General features: G+C 35.4%; 1 protein-coding gene across 1 annotated transcript in view; it reads right to left on the bottom strand.

Moving 5' to 3' along the window:
* Positions 1–24518, bottom strand: part of CDH7 (cadherin 7) — a 97359-nt gene that overhangs the window by 54433 nt on the left and 18408 nt on the right. The window contains exon 2 of the mRNA XM_015816776.1: positions 845–1139. Within this exon, the coding sequence (XP_015672262.1) occupies positions 845–1139 (295 nt within the window). The remainder of the gene's footprint in view (positions 1–844; positions 1140–24518) is intronic.

Here is a 24518-nt window from a genome sequence, read left to right as displayed (position 1 = left end):
TATGAAAGGGAATCAATTATTCTTTCTAAGAGATGGTAAACTATCATCAATATTTCTTTTATTGCTGTTCATAAACTGGAACTATTGATCATGCTGTGAAGTCCTAGAGGGGACAAAAGTGACCTGCCATCCTCCATTATTCTGGACTTCAATTCTTCTCAATCACACAGGTCAATGGCAGAAGATTCTGGAAGTCTAAATCATCCAGAAGGACCCAATGATTCAATTATCTTTATTTTTTCTTTTGCCTCCTCTTTTCATCGCCAAAATTTCCACTTTTTCAGAAGCAGAGGGAGAGCAGGAGATTTCACATAAAAGGTGTTTATTTAATTATAAGCTGAGCATGATGGTTCCAGAAAAAAAAACAGTGTCATTTTCAAACTCAGATTTAGAAAGGCACTGATCTGTCAGCTGTGCTGCCCTTAATTACCCCCTTCATTTGGGAAAAATAGAAAGTTTTGCTGATGAAAGAGACAGCTGAATTAGAAGTACATATCTAGGCAATCCTTAAACTAAGAGTTTAGCAAAGCTTGGTAAGTTTTTTAGGTTGCTGCATTAAATCAAACTTTCCAGAATGCAGTTTCTTAAAAAAACATTAATATATACCTTTTCAGTTTCAGAAAACACTTGATTTGTCTGGATTGTTGCTTTATTTTTGAAATAGCTGCTAACCCAAAAGTTTCAATTTAGCTCAACTGGAAATTTAGAATAACACAGCATTTGTTGTTCAAAGTTTGAAATTTCATTTTGAAAAAATAAATCATAGACAGGGCATTCTTTTGGGTGTCAACATAATAAATAATAATTTAGAACAAAACAAAGATTTTAGGTCATTTGTACTTACCTACAGGAGACATTTCAGGCACTCCAGCAGTGTAAGGACCATCCAGAAATTTAGGCTCATTGTCATTGATGTCCTGAATCTTAATGACGAATTCCGACTCAGGCTCCACAGGTTTATTTGTCAGTCTATCTAGTGCTTGTGCACGGAGGGTGTAGTAGGCCTGCTCTTCCCGATCAAGCCTCTTTGTAGCATGAATGTCCCCCGTGTTCTCATCAATAATGAAAATGGAACTTGCCCCCTCTCCTGACAAGATGTATTTGATGGAGCCGTCTCCTTTATCAACATCAGAGTGAAGCTGGTAAAAAATTGATGAGAGATGAGATTAACGTACAGGACAGTTGGCGATATGAATATATGTTTAAAAATAATCTGCATGTCATGCCTTAGTATATGAAATTGTTTGTTCTTGGAAAAATTAAGGCAATGTGTTGAATATGCACAGCATGTGGCAAATGATAGGAAGCTGTCAGCTAACTCCCATGTGTCAGATATCCCCATGTCATACCCAAGATCGTATTTTCAGAAGCCACCGTGTGAGATGAAGCTTTTTATGAGAACACAGTTGATTTTACAAGCCTTGGTAATCTAATGCTATTTACTCAAGAGTAAATAGCCAGCTGAAATCCTTTGAAGAAAGGCAGCCTGTGCTTTGTATTCCTTTGGGTGTCAATGCACCTGCTTGCTAAATAAAACTTTTAATATTTAGGTTTCTCTAAATCATGAAGAAATAAAATAATGAATCAGCACAAAATTTCCGTCCTCTTTCATATTTATTACAGTGATTTATTAATAGGAAGTATGTCTACTTCCATTTTGAAGATCACAGAACTGAACAGGAAGCCTAAATAGTTCATCCTAACAGTATTATATATTTTTATTTTAAAAAGGGAGCATTTATAAACTATAAGCATGAAACAAATGTTATCACTGTAGAGATAGTAGCTATATCAAGTTTCATTGTGATGTCTTCTCCAAATATGTCAGAGTTTTAATCCTAATATGCTACTTCCATCAAAAAACCAAGCTTTTGGGTGAACACTCTATAACTACAAAAAACTTTCTGTGTGTCATGCTGTTTGTAACCTTCAATTAGATAAAACAGTGCATCACAAGACAACAATTTTTTAAACCAGGTACAGCAAATATGCGAAGTCAAATAATTATGTACAAAATCTGGGATCCATTATTCCTGTGGAAGTGAGATTTCAAAGATCCACAGACAACTTGTGGCTACTGCAGTGACACCATGGTCAGTTGTAGTCATGTATTTATGAATTCCAAAAATCCCCGCCATCTTCATGCAAGCAAAGTCAATGGGAACGTCTGTCAGAAATCAAGCCGCTCCCAGTCCCACTGTTGTTGTTTTTTGCCCCTCTCCCATGTTCATTCTGTTTATTTTTTTAGTAAGGAAACATCTCTGAAAGGATAACTCATGCATAATGGGTTTTCTAGTATGAGTTGAAACACACAACTTCTGGATGATACCAATATGGAAAAAAACCCCTTTGTATGACTTTTTTCATAGAGTATGGAAAACATGTATAGACACATAGACAGACACACACATACAAAGAGAAGGGGAAGAGAAACAGTCCTGCTTCATGGAAACATGTGAAATACAAAAAAATAGTTTAGAATTAAAATAATGATTAAATACTTACTATGGACAGGAATATTCACTAAAGGATTTAAAATAAGTGTATTTGTCAAAAGGTGGAAGAAGACAGTCTAACATCCTAGACTTAACCCACAGTAAGAAGAAGGAATTAGTTGAAGAACTGAATGTTGAGGTAAGTCATCACTGTCTCCATGAAATTGTAATATGCAGAGCAGAAAGAATAAAGAACATTGTATCTTTCATACTAGACTTCATCAAAACAGAATACTGAAGGAAGATAGGCCAGATATAGTGGCTTGAAATACTGAAGGAGAAAAATGATCAGATAGGATGGGAAGTTCTGACTTTCAGAAGAAGTGGCAGACTGAAGACCGCTGTGTGAAAAGCCGAGCCAATAATCATAGCAAAGAATAGAGAGCCAGTAAGTAAACTGGCTCTTCGGAATCTCTCCAGAGAAAGAGGGGACAGAAGATTGCCCACATGCACTCCAAACAGCTACTCCTTGCACCGAGAACCACAAGGCAGCAATTTTCAGCAGGTTTTGAGTGGTGGGAAAAAACAGGAATCTTGCTCAAAAGTCAATTAGTGCCTTTGAAAGTACAATAACTTTACAAACTACCTATCCTAAGCAAGTTTGGAAATTGCTTGTTAATGCTTTTAGTTTAAAAAAGACCTTTGAAATTGACAAGTCCGAAAACACCAGGTGAGTTTTCCTTCAGTTCTTAATGAAAGAAGATTTTAATCACAAGTTTTAGAATTTTTTTCAATGAAATAAACAGCAAAAAAGCTAAATAAAACAATAACATTAGAAACAGATTACAAATACAGATAAATTTGGAATAAGATTTTGGGGTTAATTATAAATAATTCTTCTCATAAGAAGTAGATTTGTTTGGATTTTTGCAAGACAAAATAAAATAAGCAATTTTAAAAAGTGGATATTAGAGGGAACTATAGATTTTAGTTAAAGAAGAAAAATAATAAAACCTGATTAGCAGCTAATTAACTGAGACATATAAAATGATACAAAATATTGAAAATATTGAAGGACACTTTTGAACAATGAAATCAGAATTTAGTATCAACAGTGTCAATAATAACATTTACTTCTATGGATAGAGCATATCCAAAAGATATTATGGAAGAAATAGCAGATGATGAACACGTTTTATTTGAAAGACAGAAATGGATCTGCAAATGATGGGTTGTGGGAATGAAATGGAAAAGAACGGCTCGTTGGGCATATAAAAGAAACTTATGTTTGAAAACTCAAAAGGAAATACAAATGATAAACTGAGAGTGATCTGGATAATCTTTTATATTGGATTTACAGAAGAGGCTTGTTAAAGCTTTGAAGAAACTTGTGAAAATAAAGAAGAAACGAAAATAATCAAATTCTAAACCATAACTTGAATGGATTAAAGATTAAGACTGGTAGAAGAAAAAGGAAGGAATATAAAGTTGGTTTATTTGATATCTTAAAATAAGATATATTATTATTTATGGTAACCCTTAATGGAATTTCTACTGACACTAGGGCTGAAAAGTTGATGCTTTATGGATTTGTCTGTAGATCAGAGATGGGATACAAGATGAAAAGATAATTGGCCATAAAGACGGACTGAAGTGTTACAAAACATGTTTATATTTGTAGTGATAAGGCTTGAAAGTCACTTCTTTATATATTTCATTTCTCTTTTTACTTTAATAGAGTCTTTTTTTCTTGTATTTTTTCTTTCCCTTTTGCACATTCTACTTTTTCTCTTCTTCTTCTTCCTTTTTTTTAGCTTGCATTGGATTTTATTATTGTAATTAGAGTTTATCTATCTATCTGTCAATCTATCTGTCTATCTAGGAAGGGAAGTTGTATGAAATGAGGTACTAAGAATGGAAATATTCTCACAAAAAGGAAAAACAAGAAAAAATAAATTTGCCAGCTTGGATATATTCAGAAAGCTCTAAAATACTGAAGAGAAAGAAAGCAATGATGGGAAGTAGAAAGAAGACAATAGAAGATACAATTGACTTATGATGGTAACCGGGACTTGAATTTCCATCACCAAGTGATATGGACATAAAGCCCAATCATACTGATTAGTGACAGCAATCCCTACAGTCCCAGTTACCAATGTTGACCAAATCCCATGATTATTAGCCAAGGCAACTTCCTGCTGGCTTCCTACAAGCAAGTCAGTAGAGAATGAAGCAGAAATCTGAAAGTAGCAGGTGACTTGCATTCAGGCAGGCAGGCAGGCAGATAAGTGGCTGCTGCCAGGGGGGAGGAGGGTACAAGGAAGACACTGAAAGGGACAGGGAGGGTGTGCAGGAATGTGCAAGGGATGGAAGGTATAGGAAGAGTAGAAAGGATCTACAAGGGTACAAGGGAAATGCAGTGGGGGTCATGGCTAAGTGCAAGTGGCCAGCACAGAGGGGATGAGGGAGAGTGCACAGGTGAGGGAGATGCACCTTAATGACTCTCAGAAATTGTCTATTCATGCTTTCCCCTACTTGAAAGCAGCCACTTACCTGCCTGCTTGCCTGCCAGCATGCAAACCACCTGAATTCGAGACAATCTCTATATTCCTTCCCAACTCTACCTCTATGATATTTGATTCTTATATTAATGTTATTAACACTGAATGTTTTATGTTTGACCTCTTTCATACATTCTTTAAAATTCTGTCTGAATCTTTTTTCTTCATAACCACGGACAAAAAAAGTAAAGAATAATAACACCCGCATAATGTTCTGCTACTTTATCTTTAATATACTGATATCCCTAGTCTCATCTTTAAATTATTTTTTCTCCTTCTCTGTCTTATATGATATAATGTAATTATAAGGATGGATAGGAACAGGGGAAAAAAGACTCTGGCAGAGAAGAAAGACAGCCATCTGATTGTCAGACCAAAGCCTAAAGATGACACAGTGAAATCTAATTGAACCCAATTCCTCATTTGCTCATATCTAATGGACAGAACCTTGCCAAACTAAAACTATAATCTTCTAACCTATTAGATATATCTTGAGACATTCTAGAGTGTGCCTTCTTTAAATTTCTTCCTCCCCTATCCAGCTCAGGACTGAAAAGTTTCTTTAACATGAGCTTTTCTCTGGAATGCATTATCTTCTCCTTGGGAAAGCTTTATGCTGCCAAGACTCCCCTCCACTGCTTCTCCAGGTGCACATTCCAGCACATGGTCAAGAAAATGCACAGTGCAAATCAATTAGATGATAAACCAGATCCAGATCTACAGTGCAAAGAGCCATTATCATTTCCATATGATAGCCTCCAAAAAAACCCTCTGAGGTACATAAGATGCTGTCTTCTTTCAACTGTAATATTCACCCATCAAAGTCAATGCATACAGAAGGAGCTGACTAAGAGTTCAGGTCAGAGAGTTATCTTTTTAAAGTTTTTAGCTATAATTTGGCCTAGGAACGGTGTCAAACTTTTCAGCTGAGCCTCAGAACTTGTGAAGTTGTTCCTAAAGTTATCCATGGTTCTGCAACTGTATCTAAAACCTACAAGATGCCAGTCTAAGCCATCTGCAAGGTTATGTAATTTCCCATGGAGTACTATTAATGTTTTCATATAGATAATTTGATCTCCCTATTTCTAAAATAGGTATTTGGGGGATGTCTTGTGAGACACCATTGTATGATCTCATACAAAACCATAGTCATCTCAACCGATTATCCCGAGGTCTTGTATGATTTTAATGTTTTTGTGTAAGAATTCAAGCCAAATGGTGGGTCAAGGAGCTTATTGTTGGCCTAGCAAAAAGACAAGAAGCACAGCCAGGAACAATAGCTCTATCTTTACTGAAAGTTTACATTAACGGAATTGTGCAAGTCTGAAAATAACCCATCCACCCTTCATTTTTACTCTCCTGAAAACTAGGGAAGGCCCTTCTGAGATGCATTCATCACCCTCCCTCTTTCAGATTCAAACTTTATTAGACCATTGTCTAGGCTGTAAATCTTTCTCCTGTTTTCCAAGTTCATTCCCACATTCCATTACACCTGTGGATAATGATGCCATGACACTTTTTAAAAAAATAAAAAAAAACATCCATTAGATTCATGGTGACTTTAGTTAGGCATACTTTTAGATTTAGTTAATTCAGTAGCAGCACTGTGTGGATGATTCTGAACTGGGAGAGAGTTTAATGGATCCTTTTCCTAACTCTTTTTTTTATTATGTGACTTCTCTAATGACATCTTTGGGGAAACTGAGTCAGCCAATAGAAAGTGCATCCATGTAGCAGAAGAGAATTTCTGTCACCAGAAATTACTTAAACTTCATCTTACATTTTCTATAGCCAGCACATCTTTGAATTGGGGTCGTACTGTTCATTTGAAGAACTTAGTTTATTTGAGGAAAAAAACATAGATTTTAAAAAGCCCATGTTAACTAAGGGGATTCCTGTTTCACAACTACATTACTGATTTATAGCCACTGTGTGATTTAAATTACTGTATTTGCTTTCCGTGCACTTATGATAGCAATTAGTGTGTAGTACTTTAATGAATAATTGCTAATCAGAGAACTAAAAATATTATTATAGTTTACTTTGATCTCCAAAGGCCAGCACTTCTAACATAATGTTAAAACTAGTTGGTTCTTTTCAAAAGCCCAGAATTCTGTGCTTAAAAATCTTGATCCATTTTTTTTGTTATTTTGTTTTACAATTACCATAATTTGTCTCATTACAAAATTAGCAATGTTCCCATTGCTGTAAAAAAAAAAAAATACTCTGAAGACTTTTGTGAATATTGTTTTGAGTGTTTTAGTGCCAAGAAGAGGAAAATAAAAGGACATGACGAGGGAACAATGTATTATCAAAATATGTTGAAATGAGTCAGCTTCATATTTTCTCAGCAATTTTCACAATTGTCATGATTGAGATATGCACACACACACACACACACACACATACACACACATACACTTTTTCTCTGTGTATTACTCTATATTCATATATATAGATTAGGACAGGTGTTTCCAGCTTTCACATGTCTTAAAATTGATATTCTAGATTTCCCAATTAGCATAATCAGCATCCACTTAGAGAATTCTGGAAGAAACGTTTCTGACATACAATATCAGCAAAACCTTTTCCCTTCTGGTCATTATAAATATTAGTTATTTTCAAACCAAATATTTTGACATAAAGCAAGTTTTACAAAAGTGATGCATGACTTAGAGCAGATAAACTATGGAACATTAGAAGGGGCAGTTTATTTAAAAAAACCAACTAGTAAAATAGAAGGAGGAAAATAAATGGTTTGAGCACTGAAGAACATATAATATTCTGAAGATAAAGTTTGGGTATACTTAATCTAAAAACTAAAGTCATCCTGGAGAGAGAAATTAGCCATGAGGTTAAAATCTATATAGCATATGTAGAAACATCACAAGTAGCAAACACAATATTTTTTTGAGATTTGTTTCTCTCGTCTTCCAAAAACAGTGCTACTTGCTTCTACTAATCAAAATTTTTATATGAGGTTTTTATTTCAGATGTCATTGTCTATTACAACAGGAGTCAGTTTAACTCTTCCTGGTCAAGTTCTCTATGCTTTTACTAAACACACTTTTAAGGTGTAACTAACTCTGAGCCCACAGTCTCTTATTTAAATAACTTTCCATCATTGGCAAATTAAATGGATATGATTCAGGATGCAAACAATTGCAAGGATAGTTTGGTCTCGATTTTAATGAATTGATTGTGATAATGTATGTCATCACTGTACATCACATTATTTACTGGCTAAAATTCTGGAAAATTAACTTTGTCCATCTGGAGAGTACTCATTTTGAAAAAAGTCATTATAGTTGCTCATTTGTGAAGCCAAAAGATTCTGGTTAATAGTTGATTGTCAAAGATTGTAGTCTTGTATAATCATAGCCTGAATCAGTTATCCTTGTTTGCTTTCATCAGCTCCAGTTGTATTATGACTTTAGCTTTAGATTGCTAAACTAGTGGCTGTTTTGGTGAGCAATGTCTGTTGTCTTTTCAAGGAATTTCACAGTTCACAGTTCACATTTGATGAAGTGAAGGAAGAGACAAAAAATATAATCAGTGAGGATAAAGCAAGTCCATTTGTCAGAAGAATATTGACTGATTATTGGGATTATTGGGTAAAGGGAAAATAAAATCAGAAATGAGACAGAATGAAGAGGGTTATTCAAAAGACACTATACATTTACTTTAAGTGCATAGGGGTTCTTATGGCCACTTGCATTTTATTATATTATTCAACATAAAAGTATTCCAAAAATATTAACTTTATTTTATCTAAACAGTAATATTATTCTTTAGATTTACTTTTCAGCAGTGGTGGGGTTCAAATATGTGAACAACCGGTTCTCTGTGTGGATGCTGCTTCTGGAAGTCCATTCTGGGCCTGCGCAACAAAAAATGACCTACTGATTCTGCTGAAGTGGTGCGAACTGGCTGAATCCCACCACTGCCTTTTAGTAATATTGGACTGAATATCTGTCACTGTATACAATTGACACCTCCACACACATACAATGTCTATTATTTAATGTAAATAATCGTCCAAAGTATCTGAGATACAATCTGACAAGTGATTTAAGATATGAATTAGAATGTGAATGATTGGGCACAACTGGACCAGTTTACTCCATGACTGGGGAAAAAAATCACTTGAGATTTGAAGTTTTATTATGAGGACAAAACTAAACTTAGAAATAAAATATTGAGAAAAATAGAAATTTTACATACTAGTCTCAAAAAAAATAATAAAGCAAGCAGCGTGTATGATAAAAAAAGGTTGAAAAGAATAGTGACTCAGATCAGTATGACCTGTTCAAATTACATCAGCAGCTATTTTTTCCCCTTAATTTCACTTCTGTATCACTTTCAAAATCATTGCCATCATATGTTTTCCAGGTGAGGACTTGATGTATCCTCAAAGAGCAGGCACATTGCTGAAGTAGAGAACGTGACCAGGCAGTGAGTATAGCTTCTCTGGATAAGGAGAAACTAAAGAAAGTGCCCCAATGCACTTTGGAAGACTGCAGAAACCCTACAGGTAACTCACAAGTAAGAGCGCAGAAGCCAGGAAAGAAGGATCATGCTCGAGCCTCAACAGATTACACTGGGACTGATCTATTTTCACTTTCTAAAATGCATTTGTACTATAATTATATAAAAGCTAAAAAGATCTTTGGAGCAGTGAGAAATTACATCTCCTGGTTAGTGTTCCTATGATTCAGAAGGTGAATAAAGGGAAAGACATATGTACAAAGATTGAAAAATAATCTACAGCAAAAAGCTTGTTAAGAATTTAGACTATGAAAATTTAAAGTGATTAATGGTTTTGTCTAAATTTGGATTTTGCTTATTTTAAATATTAAGTTTACTGTCCGTGTCTTCCAAGTGCATTGATTGGGAGATTTTTATAAACAAAAAAAGGCAAGGGATTGTTGTTAAAGAGCAAAGACTGCAGAGCATGTCGAATAGGATTAATAAGTTAAGAATACAGAGAAAGGTAAAAGAAAAAAAAATGAGAAGAGCTCTCTTTTGGCAGTTACTTTCCCTTGTTGAACAAATTCAATAAAAGGGAGGAAGGGAGGGAAGAGGAGAGAGAGAGAGAGAGACGGCTATTATCAGAGAAGCAGTGAGAAAAGTGAGAAAAGGATCATTAAACTGCATTACATCAGGGATGTTACAAATAATGTTGAGAAATGGAGAAAGAATATAAAATCAGTGACAACTTTATTGGCTGAAAGATCTGCAAATATGGAAGACAAAATGAATAAAAGATTACAGGAAACTGAAATGCAAATAATTGAAGAAGCTAAACAAACTGAAGAAAAAAAATGAAGATCCTAGAAAATAAACTGGAAATAACAACTACTCCGTGAAAGAGGGAATAGTTCCACCAGCTCGTAAAGAACCATCGCTCAACCCAACCGAGCTGGACTGTTTTCATCCAGTTTACGAGGCAATTCGGAAATAACCCTCCATTTGGTTACCAATGATACATATTCGCAGATACAGAACTTTTATTATACACATTAGAAAACTACAACATTACATTACTTTTTGACATAATCGCCATTCAAATTGAGGCACTTGTCATAACGTCTTACAAGGTTTGAAATTCCTTAGTAGTAGTTGCTCGGCGCCAAATCTGGGCGGGTGAACAAAAACATCCCAACGGAACTGCTTCAAAAGATCTTGAGTGCATCTAGCGGTGTGCGGGCAAGCATTATCGTGAACCAACACCACACCAGAAGTGGTGTCATAGAAAATCCCACCAAATGTGAAGATGCCAAAGGAGTACTGCTAGTGCAATTCATGGAGCATGGCTTGACCATCAATTCAGAAGTCTACTGTGAAATATTTGAAAAGTCAGATGAGCCATCCATAACAAGCGTCAGGACATGCTGACTTCCGGTTTGGTTTTGGTTCACGATAATGCCCGCCCACACTGCGAGTGTCTGTCATTGATAACCAAACAGAGGTTTATTTCCGAATTGCCCTTGTACAATCTTCCCCTTTTAGTGAAGGTTTTTTACATTGTGGCAACTAAAATAGGATGCAATATTTCAAGTGTTGACAATGGTCCCCCAGAACAACATTTAAGAATTTAAAATCCAGAACAACTAAATGACTGGAAGATGTTTCAGATAAACTATGAAAACAAACAGTAACATTGTGATGAATAAAAGCGACAGAAGGTATATAAACATGAGATAATTCAGAAAGGTATATTTTAATGGGCTACTAACCACTTGTACTTGATACTTTATAAATAGCTGCCTTTAGAGCTCAAATGTAAAAAACAACGCCTACAATTTTATATAAATACCATCAGTTAGAGAGTACTATTTAAATCAGCCACGATTTTAAATGAAGTGAGAATCAGTACAAATGACTCAATAATATGTTCAAAAGATACTGTGCAATGGTCAAACAGGTAAACATGATTAAATATTAGAAGAATAAGCAGTTTTACAGAAGCCACCCTTATCATGAAAATCACCAAGATCTGGACAATTGGCAAGGTTGCATTCAATCATGAAAAGCTCATATTCATAGAGGCAGAGAAAGAAAACTAATTAGGCAGAATTTCTTCAGACTTAATTCCAGTTTGAGTTTGAAAATATTTACAGGTAATAATCATTGATATGATTGCGAACATGTGCATTATATTGAGAGCCTACAGTGAGCCACCTCTTCATTTGAGTCAGCTGCCCATTAAGATAATTCCTTCAATTTTGAGAAAACGTGGAATTTGCATAGTGTCAAGATTGGAATGTATTGTAAATGGGATAAAATTGTGAAATACCACCTTTGCAATTGCCCTCATAGCTGGCTCATGAGGCTTCAGGCCTAGCATACCGGATGCTGCAGCAAAATTTCTTATTGTCTTTCCAAAATTTGCTTAATTGTTGTTTCAAAGTTTTTGAGAAACTGCAGTGTAGCACTCTGAGATGATAGTGATGTGAGATTCAAAGAAATCCATGTGAATAACACAATCTGTGTTCCCCCAAAACTATAAACATGACTTTATCTGCTTAAACCTGGTGTCAGAAATCCTTACCATACCCCTGGCAAGAAGACACGAGTTGACGAGTTCACAGGTGGATGGATTTAATCAAGGAACTTCTGACATGCATTTAGGCAAGTAAACAGCTATCAAAGTCAGCGCTGGGAGCAACTGCCTCCTAGTGCCTTATATCACAAATCCCCAACTGGCCCCACCCCCCTCCCACCTAGCCAGCATCCGGTATGTGTGGTGTTAAAGCACTCAGGCAGGATGCACTGCAGCCTCAGTTCCTGTGTCTGTGTCCTGCGTCCCTGCATCACTTCGCTGCACATCGGGCCGTGCTGTCAGCGTTCAGCTCCCTGCCGCGCCAAACAGCTGTTCAGCGGCCTGGAACTGAGCCGCACAGCGGTCCGGCGGGGAGCCCGCAAAGCTGACGTCTCCGGGCTGCGCTGTTGGCTCTCAGCTCCCTGCTGTGCCAAACAGCTGCTCAGCAGTCTGGAACCTACTGATTAGGCAATGGATGCAGCCAGAATCGATCAGGGAGCTATACTCCCCGCGACGGCCTGTCTGCAGGCCTGTATGCCATTCTCAGCCCTCCCCCGCGCATTCATGTCGAGCCCGCGGGGCTTGACACCTGGGCTTCACATTTTCTCCTACGAGCCAAGCTTTGTGGAGATACAGTGCATTCAGAAAGTATTCAGACCCCTTCATTTTTCTCATTTTTGTTATGTTGCAGCCTGATTGTACAGTTGTTGAAATTCATTTTTTTCTCATCAATCTACACTCAGTACCCCATAATGACAAAGTGAAAACATAATTTTAGAAATGTCTTAAATTTATTAAAAAGAAAAAACTGAAATATCACTTTGGCATAAGTATTCAGATCCTTCACTCAGCACTTTGTTGAAGCACCTTTGGCAGCCTCGAGTCTTTTTTGGGTATGACGTGACAAGCTTTGCATACCTGGATTGGGGAATTTTCTGCCATTCTTCCTTCAAATCCTCTAAAGCTCAGTCAGGTTGAATGGCAACTGTTGGTGGACAGCTATTTTCAGGTCCCTCCATAGATGTTCAATACGGTTCAAGTCAGGGCTTTGGCAGGCCACTCTAAGACATTCACAGATTTGTCCACAAACCACTCTTGTGTTGTATTGACTGTGTCATTAGGATCATTGTCATGTTGAAAAGTGAACCTTCAGTCCAGTCTGAGGCCCTGAGTACTGTGGAACAGGTTTTCATTAAGGATATCCCTATACTTTGCTCCATTCAGCTTTCCCTCAACCCTGACCAGTCTTCCAGTCCCTGCTGATGAAAAACATCCCTACAGCATGATGCTGCCACCACCAAGCTTCACTGTTGGAATGATATTGGACAGGTGAAGAGTGGTGCCTGGCTTCCTCAAGACATAACATTTAAAATTAAGACCAAATAATTCAATCTTGGTTTCATCAAATAATCTTGTTCCTCAGTCTGAGAATCCTTCAGGTGCTTTTTTGGAAACTTCAAGTGGGCTTTCATATGCTTTGCACTAAGGAGAGACTTCTGTCTAGCCAGTCTGCCTTAAAGCCCAGATCGATGGAGGGCTGCAGTGATAGTTGTTCTTCTAGAACTCTGTCCCATCTCCATACAGGATCACTGGAGCTCAGTCAAAGTGACCATCAGGTTCTTGGTCACCTCTGATACTTAAGGCCCTTCTCCCCCAATTGCTATGTTTGACCAGGTGACCAGCTCCTGGAAGAGTCCTGGTTGTCCCAAACTTCTTCCATTTGAGAATTATGGAGGCCACTGTGCTCTTAGGAACTTTCAGTGCAGCAAAAATTTTATCGTAGCCTTCCACAGATCTGTGCCTTGCAATAATCCTGTCTCTGAGGCAGTTCCTTTGACCTCATAGCTTTTGCTTTGTTACAGTATGCATGGTCAGATGTGAGGCCTTCTATAGAGAGGTGTGTGCCTTTTCAAATCATGTCCCATCAATTTAATTTACCACAAGTCAACTGCAATCAAGGTATAGAAACATGTCAGCAACGATCAAGAGAAATGTCTATGGAGATTCTCAGTCATCCAGGTCATAGTTATCCCAGATGATTTTTCATGAAGCAACTGGACTTTCTTGTTTTTCTTTGAAGACATTTCGCTTCTCATCCAAGAAGCTTCTTCAGCACCCCATCCAGTCAGAGCTGAAGAAGCTTCTTGGATGAGAAACAAAACATCTTCAAAGAAAAACAAAAAAGTCTAGTTGCCTTGTGAAAAAGCATCTTTGGGATCAAGAGAAATGGGGGTCACCTGAGCTAAATTTCACGTGTTAGTGCAAAGGGTCTGAATACTTATGCCAATGTGATATTTCAGTTATTTTTCTTTTTAATAAAGTTACAGACATTTCTAAAATTCTGTTTTCACTTTGTCGTTATGGGGTACTGAGTGTAGATTGATGAGAAAAAATGATTTTCAACAACTGTAGAATCAGGCTGCAGCGTAACAAAAATGACAAAAGTGAAGGGGGGTCTGAATGCTTTCTGAATGCACAGAATGTCATGGACAAATGCTTCAGAAATGGAACATGGATTTATAGTAGAATGTTTATTGATGTAAAATTGATATGTAAGCTTTGGCAGAGAAGCCTGTTTCTGGACAGGGCACAAAAACATGTTTGCACAGACATATTTTCTGTATGAGATATAAATGATATAAATGGTTGCTTCTCATCTATAAGAAATGTTATCATTACTTTAAGAGTAAACAATCATTTGTGCATAATACACATGCACACAGTCCATTATAAGTGTTAACGCTGACTTCAGTTTCAAGATATTTGCAGCTAAGATTGTACAAAAAATAGCACTGGCTTATATTTAGGGGAAAATGAATAAAAGAAAATTAATTACAGATGGGATGTTCATATTTATGGAACAGCCAAACCAATTTCTCTTTCTAGAACCTAAACCTAGCTTCTTGGAAGTCTGAGCTGAATAGACTTACAGGAAATATTGTTTTTACTAGACTTTGTATTATATTTTTTTTAATTGCTTAAAGGATCCCTGTAATATACTGAGTAATATTGGCACTGAAGCACTCCTGGTTCCTTTAAAACTCATAAGGACGACAAAAAACAAAGAAACAATAATAAAGCAGGGGGGGAAAGTAACTGTAATTGCTAAAACAATTAATTGCAAATAATGCTGGTGTCTCTTGGGTAAAGTCTGAGATAGACAAAGAAGCCACTCAGTCTTATAAAATAAATGGGAACCATTTATAAAAGTACCTGGTAAAGCAAACTAGACTAAACTCAGTGGGGAGATTAAAAATAGTTCAGTTTCAATTGCTTCTGCTTTTTAAATTGGTCTTATTTGGACATCAGAAGCATTAAGAATTTTGCTTTGTAAGACACAATACAGGCTGACCTACTATTTACAACAGATTTCTTTTCTTTTCTTATATTCAGAACAGGTGCTTTTTTTCTAAAAAAAAAAAAAAAAAAAGGTGCCGGAACTCACACACGTCATACAACCCGCCTTGCCTACCCTACAAGGTTCCATCTAAAAAAGATGCCGGAACTCCATTCTGGGTGTTCTATGAGAAAATAAGCCCTGTTCAGAACATACTTTACATTCAAATTTAGACTTATACTAAACTGCTTTCATCTGCTAATTCTGGGTTATTTGGGAGCAATGTGAAAATAAATGGACTATGTACATTGGCACATTCCCATTTTCCAACATGGTTTAAAACTGAATATTTGAATTAATATGATGTCAAAGTATGTGTATCTCCACTTGAACTGTGACATTTGGGAACATAATATGTTATAACAAGGTTATAGGAATTTGTTATAATGGTTACACCAGGTTAGAAACTAGGAGACTGTGAGCTCCACTCCTGCCTACAGCCAACTCAGTGATCTTGAAACACTCATTGTCTCAGATCTAGGAAGGAGGCAATAGTAAGCTACTTCTGAAAGCTTGCCAAGAAAATTGTAGAGACTAGTCTATGCAATTGCCAAGAGCCAACATTGACTCAAAAGCACCAGAGGAAAAAATACCCTACATATAAACTCAGGTTATTGGTTGTGGAATCATTTAACTTTCATGTAGCTTTAAATATTATTAATCTGCCAGCTATTATACTCATTCTTTTTATAGATTTATCCCCATTGTGTTTTGTGTAGATATTAAAGATTTTCTCAAGAGAGAGGGATGATGATGCTTCCTTATATCTATACTACAGAATCCTAAAGAAGTCTATTTTGTCCCTATTTTTACCATATACATGAAACCACAGTGTGGTTTAACCATAGTTAGTAATTTTACTCATTTTTCTGGATAATATTCTGTTCACTAGGAGAAGATGCTCTGGGTGGAAATGTTTTCATCAGCTTGTACGTTGATCACCAACATGGCACCCATGGACATTAATGTGCTTTGATATATAACCTTGGAACCCCCTACCCTATCTGGTTTTCTATTATAATATTCTTGTAATTATAAATAAACAAATAAATAAGCATGTTGCAAACCAAATTACTTATCTAAAGCACAATCTGTATTTCTATAACTAAGATCCCCATATAGACTTCAGAAATTTTCTTAGGAAAGAAATTGAGGGTGGTGTGAGCCCAGAAATTGACCATATCATCCCAATAGTATCGGCCCATTCCACTTGTGCTGTCAGAGGAGGCATGCTGAAAGCCCTGTCAGCCCAAGTATTCTAGCTTGTTGGGTCCAGGAAAAGACTATTCTATTTCACTTGCCTTTTGGAACATTTTGCCCCCCTGGAGTGAGATCAGCTCCAAACCTCCTGTAAGAACCTAATGACATGGGAGAGTATCACAGTGGAGGTGGTTGATAACAACAGATCCCCACCTCCCTCCCATTCTTCTCCCACTCTCCTTATCTTTTAATTGGGGACAGTATTTGTATCTTCACAATATTTTATCTATGGGTTTTTTTTAGCTTTTGTATTGTTTTTATCTTTTTAAGATTGTAATCTGCCCAGAGATACCCTGTAGTAAGATGAGTGGCCAATACATTTTACAAACAGTTTGTTTTTCCACATCCAAAATGTAAAACATGAAAAAGTGGTAAAATCGTCCTACGAATGTAGTAATCAGTGCTCAGTCATTGCAGGGTGCAAATATGGCTGACTGCTTTTGCAGTGTTTATTGCCTTATATACAGGTATTCAAATAGCATAAAGTAAGATGGCATCAGCATAGTCACAGCATTTCTATTGGTAAACCCCTTGCCAATCATTAAGAAGATATAAGTTAGGAGGCCCAGCCAGGGAGCAGTTTCTACCACATCCTGTTGATGTAACCAGGCTGATATCAGGCAGGTGAGGTCATTGTACCAGCCTGGGGTAGTTTCCCACATTGCCATGGTGATGTGAATGGATGAGATCATGTAGAGAGAAGAGGCACGCAGGCTTCGGGGGGGGGCAGTTTGCTGCTCACGACCTCTACCTGGCCTCTATCTCTACATACAAATTTCAAGAGAGTGATGGGAATAAATCTTGCCATTTTCCTTCATATAAATAGGTGGTTGGTGCTCTTTATAGTTATTAATTTGATGACCTGCTGAAAGTGCCCCAACACATTTCCAAATATCAGATATGCTCCTCAGCCCCAAAGGATTAGTAAGCACTGTACTAGTATATCATTAGGTGATCAATAATTGTTCCTAGCTTCCAGTTGTCTGATAACTACAAGAAACCTAGTGAGTTTCTAAATTAAGCATCATGGTTATGTAGAGAAATAGAAGAGGACTTTCTGGAGTATAAAGACTGAAAGTTCAGGTATGTAAGAGAAAATAAATGAATTCCCAGGATGAACATGCTTCCAGAATTCTAAGTATATATCAAAGTCCCCAAGTTACTATTTTGTACTTGCTTTTGGTTGGTATCCTGTAGGGTTCTAGGAAAAATCAAGGTAGATCCCACAAGCCTGAAATCAGTTCATTCTTCAGTCTGGCCATCTAATCATGCTTGTATTGTGTATAGTACTTAACAGCTTAGGGAAGTAATGTCTCCTAGCACAAATCAAACTGCTCTATCTATGCTGCTAGCTAAAACTTCTTTCTAAAGCTGAATTCTTAAAAACTTTCAAGCAATATTCAAAACCCATACATCTTGTAAACAAAAACACATTGTTTTTTAACAATTGCCAATCTTTATTCAATTAGTCAATTTATATATCTAAGATTTTCCAAAGAATATGAAGCATTCAAATAAATATGTTAAGAAATGAATTTTAATATTCTCAAATATATGTGTATGGGAATGTAGAGATGGGTACATTTGAACTATTAAGAATGATGTACCAAGTGGAGTTCCCATGAAAATGCATCAAAACTAATACTTCTAAAATTGTTTATAAAGGACATAGAGGATGATCAAATAAAAAAGCGAAGTTTGTTGATGACATCAAATTATTTAGGCTTGAAAAATTCAAAGAACTGGATGAATGAGTTTCCATTTAGTTTTATGTTAACAAATGCAAATATGATCTCAGAAACATGGGGAAAGCTCAATGAAAATATCATACTAGTTTTATATCTATGAATGTTATGTTAAGGATCATTAGACAAAGGATTGTAAATAAATTTCTGTTAAAAATTTGAATATATTTTTTCCTAAGTTTTTTATTAATTTTCCAATATTACATTTACATATTTGAAAAGTAGTGTGGTGGCTGAGCACAGTAGTTCCATTCATTTGATGAATATCATCAATACAAATCTCAAAGTATTACAACAGCTAATTCCCTCTCTTTCCCCCATAATATCGACTGTAATTTTTTTATGTGTTCGAAGTATTGTGTTGTAACTTCAAACAGAGTATGGTAGAGCAATATAAGAATGCAATTTGAAAAGTACAACCAACCAACAATTTTAGAGGAAAGATTTAAAACTTATTCTACTTATGATATGGAAAATGTGGAGAAAGCAAAGTTTTTGTTGTTACTTTTTCTTCTTGCCTACAATGTTTGAAGATGGGTATATCCCACAAAATTAAATGTAGGAAGATTCAAGACCAACAGAAACAGAAATTCACAAATAAACTCTACAATTTTCTGCCAACAGTTGGTGAAGATCAACTGTAAAAAGAGACTAGACAAATCCGACTTTAAAATCTAGTAATCTTGATTACTAGATATCTCTTTCTAATTTCTATCCATCATTTAAGTCTTTAAAACCAGATGCTAGAAGGTTATCATTGAAATTCTGCATGAATTAACTCCGTCCCTTGGGCTTACAGGTCTGCATGAAGTTGACCACTCTACTGCTGTATGCTTGTTTGTAAGTAAGAAAAGGATAGAGAACATCTATGTGTTAAGTAAGTATCTATTTGTAGAAACATATTGTATCATATTGCTCTTAGTAAAATATTTGGTTTGCCTCTTTAAAAAGTTCCTCAGAGCAGACTTGATCATATTATTTTGTATAGGGAACAACATAATTAAGTAAAGTTGTGCATCTCTTCCCTGGGTCCATAATGTTGTAACCATTAACGGACACATCTCTCTTGCATGGGCTTTCCTTACATCCATCTGAGCAAGTACTGTAGTAAGCTCTTTTCTTTTCTTTGTAGTTTAATAATAGAACTGAAAACCCTTTGGCTATAAAGAAATCTGAAGCCAATCCATTAAGATGAGTTCAACCAGAGCAAAAGCACAGGGCAGCAGCTGCTGCAAGTAGGGTAGAACAGGAAAATGTTGATACACTGTGGAAATACAAGAAGTGTTAATGGACCATCAACTTTCATGTCCCTCAGCCCAACAGGTACATGTCAATAAGAAATTTAAAATGCCATTCAGCAAGTCTGGGTGATAAAATCAATGGTATAGTACACATGTCATTATCTGATACTTACAGATAAAGTTGCAGCCATACAGTGTTGAATTATCTGCTTTTTATCAAGAATCTTTATCTAAACTGCACCCACACGTCACTTTTAAGCCTCATTAAAAATGTAAACCAAGGTTCATATTACTATCTTAGCAATGAATATATCCAGGGAATTCAAAGGCATGAAAGGAGAACTAAGCTATGTTATAATGAACTAAGTATTTAGGCTAGATTTAATATGATGAAGAAACTATTCTTCACTGCAGAACTATAGCTATAAAAAGAAAGATAAAAATTATCTAGATCTGTGGAAACAAATAGCAACATTTGCAAAACAAAATTAGAAGAACTGCAATTCAGCCATATTTCAAACAGTTACTTTCTGGATGATAATTGTGGGGTCAAGTTATGTTGACTGAAGGAAAATTAAATGTCACTTAATGCAACCAATTAAATGTAGTTTTAAAAAAAGCAGTCCAAGGTTTTTTCAAGGAAAACTGGGCAAATAATTTTAAAATAATAATGAATTAGCTGATTCATTCTTTTTAGTCCAATTAGCTTCCATGCATGCATTTCCCAATTTGCTTGTTAATCAAAATTACTCTAGAGGAAAGTTTAACAGATTCTCTGCTCCTTCAAAGACAATAATATAATGATTTTTCATTATTTAAGTGCATTTTAATAAAAGCATTTGATAAAGTATTCATGCCATATATTCTGGCTTTATATCTTTGTATACCCTTATTAAAATTTTTACATAATGTGTAGCAAAGAAGACATTTGTGATAGCCACTAGGCTTACTCAATCAATCTCTAAATATGTTCAAGTTCCCTTTTCAGCACATCAAACGTATAATCATTGGTACCAATGATTGTGCTGAAAATGGATTAGGCAACTGCCTATACTAAAAGAAAACTCAGTCTTTTCAGATCCAGACGTAGGGCTTTAATATTCAGCCAACAGAACTTCTTCATCTTTCTAATTTATTCAAATAGTCAGCGAAAGCATGGTCCATTGTAAACTGTTCACCAATATATGTGCATGTGTGCACGTATGTATATACATACAGGTTCCCTTTTTCTTTTTATGAGCTACAGCTGCTCTTAACTTTATTTTCTGATATGTGTACAGGATGAATCCTATTAATTCAGCACAATTGTTGGTTTGAATGCACATGTAATTAGTTGTCTTCAATATCTGAAGTATTAAGATTCACTGTATCAGAATATATTTCCTGATTTTTCCCTTAACTAGTTCATAAACTCTGCTTTAAATATTAATATGATGCATTATTGCTGATATTTATTTTCTACTTCAGTTCATAACAAGTTATAGAAATATAAAATAATCAAATATCCTAATAAGATAAAAAAACATCTTCCTATATAGAAGCTAATTAGGGAATTTATACTCTTTCCTTCATGGCAACATATTTTTTGCAGGAATGATCATTTATTCTATGTACCCAGCAATTTGAATTCATTTACTATGCCTGAAATAGTAGCAGTATTAACATTTATTACACTGGTGTATAAATTCACTTCTATAGAACTATTCAAGATGTACTGACAGCACAATACTGGGATAATACTAAAAAATGTGAGGCTAGAGGAACACTTAGACTTGTGTATTTTATTCTAAATTGTCTTCTGTTCAAATGTGTTTGTCTTCATTTTAATAATAGGCCAAACAATCATACACATGTACAGTCAATGCACATACGATCTCTTATAAACAGTTATAAACCATTGAAAAGCTTGCTCTTCTGAGGACTAGGGGTCAGAGAATACTAGACTGAGAAATTAAAAACATCTTATCAGAAAGCAAAGGCCAAGCACCTCCTTAGTGTAGGCTAGAAAATTAGATGGATGTGCCCACAATAGTCACCAAAAGTTAACTTCAACTTGAAAATATAATTGTTACATATACTGTACATCGTATCACCTGTAGAGTTGGGAGCTGAATATATTCATCAATGTCTAATGAATTTGCCCATGCTGATGCAAACTTTGGTAAGTAAGCAGGATCAAATGGAAAAGAAAGAAAGAAAGAAAGAAAGAAAGAAAGAAAGAAAGAAAGAAAGAAAGAAAGAAAGAAAGAAAGAAAGAAAGAAAGAAAGAAAGAAGTCCAGATATAAAGAAAAACTTGATTTACAGGAATCCAACAAGAAAATAAAGAACAAAACCTGAGCAAACCAAGAGATCATAGACTGACAATTGAAATGCACACCTTCATGTTTTGATGGAGATTAAATGACACAGCTTCTCGAACCTCTCGTGTATATAGATAGCAACATCACAGTCTATTTCGAGGCAATCAAAATGGCCCACAACTGACATAAATATAACTTGTATAAATATATTAAATAAAACAATAGAGAAGAAGCAAAGAATAGGTTTTTTCCCTAAAATTCTTTGGTTTTTTTATGATAGGAAAGAGAATTTCTCTCAAGTCTCACAATGGAAGAAATACATTTGACCCGTTCTTAATATGAATTATAAAGGAGGTGTTATTACAATTTCACAGAAGTAAAATAGACGTATGTTTCCCCGAGATACTGGCATTATTGACTTTTATCTGTATTATTTAATTGATTCCACAATAGAAGTATAAAACATTAGGTATATGTTCTATTCTGTCATATCTGATTCTTAGAAACTGTTTGGACAAGTCCCTGAAATTATATTGGCAAGAGTTCAGAAGTGTTTGCTATTGCCTCCTTCACAGAGCTGAGACCAAGTGACAGGCTCAAAATCACCCATTGGCTTTGTGTTCAAGGCTAGACTAGAACTCATAGTCTTCCAGTTCCTAGTCTGATGCTTTAACCACTACATCAGACTTATTTATATAACAAGACCACTACTACTGTAAAATAGTTTGTAAGTTAAGATTTGGTTGCTATACTTAGAAAACATCTAGGTGAAGCGGGCTGATCTTAAATTGGAAGTAGTCAAGCTAGATATTTTAAGTTCCATAAAAATGATTTCTACAAATGTGCTACATGGTGATATAAACAGTTCTCCGATTAGAGATCCAATTGTTCAGATAGCAGAGAAAGGTAACCCCCCCATAAAGTTAATATGAGACACCCTTACAATCATATTTCTACATATTTTTTCTTGCATGACTTAAGTTACACTGGATGATGTAATTCCTAGACTTGAAAAGGAAATCTTTGGGGAGGGCATTGTTGGTTTTAAATGCTCACTGGCAGTATTAGAAATATGTTCAAGAAGTCAAGGTATTTGCATGCTTATGATTTTAATATTTTACTCTGCCACTAGTTTCTTGCCCAATATGATTCTTTTTACAGAAGATGACATGAGAAACACAGAAAGACAAACAAAATAGGTTTGAGAAGACTATTTTTTTAAAAAAGCTTCTGTTTATTGAAATCTAATATTTTGAAATCTAATATTTTGTTTATTGAAATCTAATATTTCTTACTAAGTGAAATAGACAGTTGAATAACTTGGAAACATACATACACATATATGCAACGGATGATGAAATAAAAGAGGGAGACAAAAGGAAACCAAAAGTACAGGATAAGATACAATGGAAGTGTGCCAATTTATGAAAAAGTGGAAGAAAATTTCCAAACTATAAGTATATGCTATCTGGACCCGTAATATTAATCTAAAGACACAAGAAAAGAACCATTTTAGATGTGGAATATACTGTAACCCTATGCAAATTTATTCAATAGTAAGTCTTATTATCTTTACTACTGATATGATCTGTGAGGTTAATGAGATAATCTTAAATGAGATTATAGTGACGTAAAAAATGTAAACTCATCATCTTTTCCCATATTTTACAGGCTTACATTAACCTTGTCTAAAGGTCTTTTTTTTCCTCAATTTCAATTTTAATCTCCCCTTTCTTATTGTAAATACTGGAATTAGTTACATCTCCACATTAGTATAGCTGAATGTCTCTTCTTTATAAATGGCAGCTCTGCCCTTTGTGTGGCTTTGTTATTAAGAGAAATCAAGTAGCTAAAATGGATAGAGTCTCTACACCTGGGGTGTCCGACTTGGCAATTTTAAGACTTTGGACTTCAACTCCAAGAATTCCCTACACATTGGTGATGGTCCTCTCTACCCTCTACTATGGGGATGAGGCCTCTCCAATATCCAAAAAAAGATATCTGTGTGGGATGCAAATCTGTGTGGGATGGGAAAAGGATTAAATTATTTATGAAATCCTAATATATTTCAGGATTTTAATGTTCATTTACACAACTAAGCAGCATAATTTATTAACAAGGATGAGTTCATCAATAAATTATCTGGTTCTTGATATAGTAGAGAATTAACAACCGATCTTCTTACTTGATAATAATATATAATTATATTCTGACATACATATTCAGGTCAGCTATTTTATGTGTTATAATTGTGATAAAAAAGAGGGTTTTTTCCATTCATGTTAGGTTTTTCTAAGAACAAAAAGTGAAATAGACATTTCTATTTTTTTTTTTTTCAATATAAAATTTTATTGTTTTTATCATAAAAAAAAAAAAGAAATACATCACAGATATTACACAATGTTATATCCCATCCCCCCACCCCCCGGACTTCCCAAACCAAACCTAGGCTAATATTCAAATACAAGTAAACAAATATTAATATCTCTAACTCCAAACTCTAAACTTAAACAATCCATCTCCTCCGTGTTAA

This window comes from Protobothrops mucrosquamatus, unplaced genomic scaffold, assembly GCF_001527695.2.
Source record: "Protobothrops mucrosquamatus isolate PMUCROS unplaced genomic scaffold, P.Mucros_1.0 scaffold496, whole genome shotgun sequence".
Lineage (NCBI taxonomy): Eukaryota > Metazoa > Chordata > Lepidosauria > Squamata > Viperidae > Protobothrops > Protobothrops mucrosquamatus.
The sequence above is the reverse complement of the archived record's forward strand: the minus strand, read 5'-3'. Positions and strand labels throughout refer to the sequence as shown.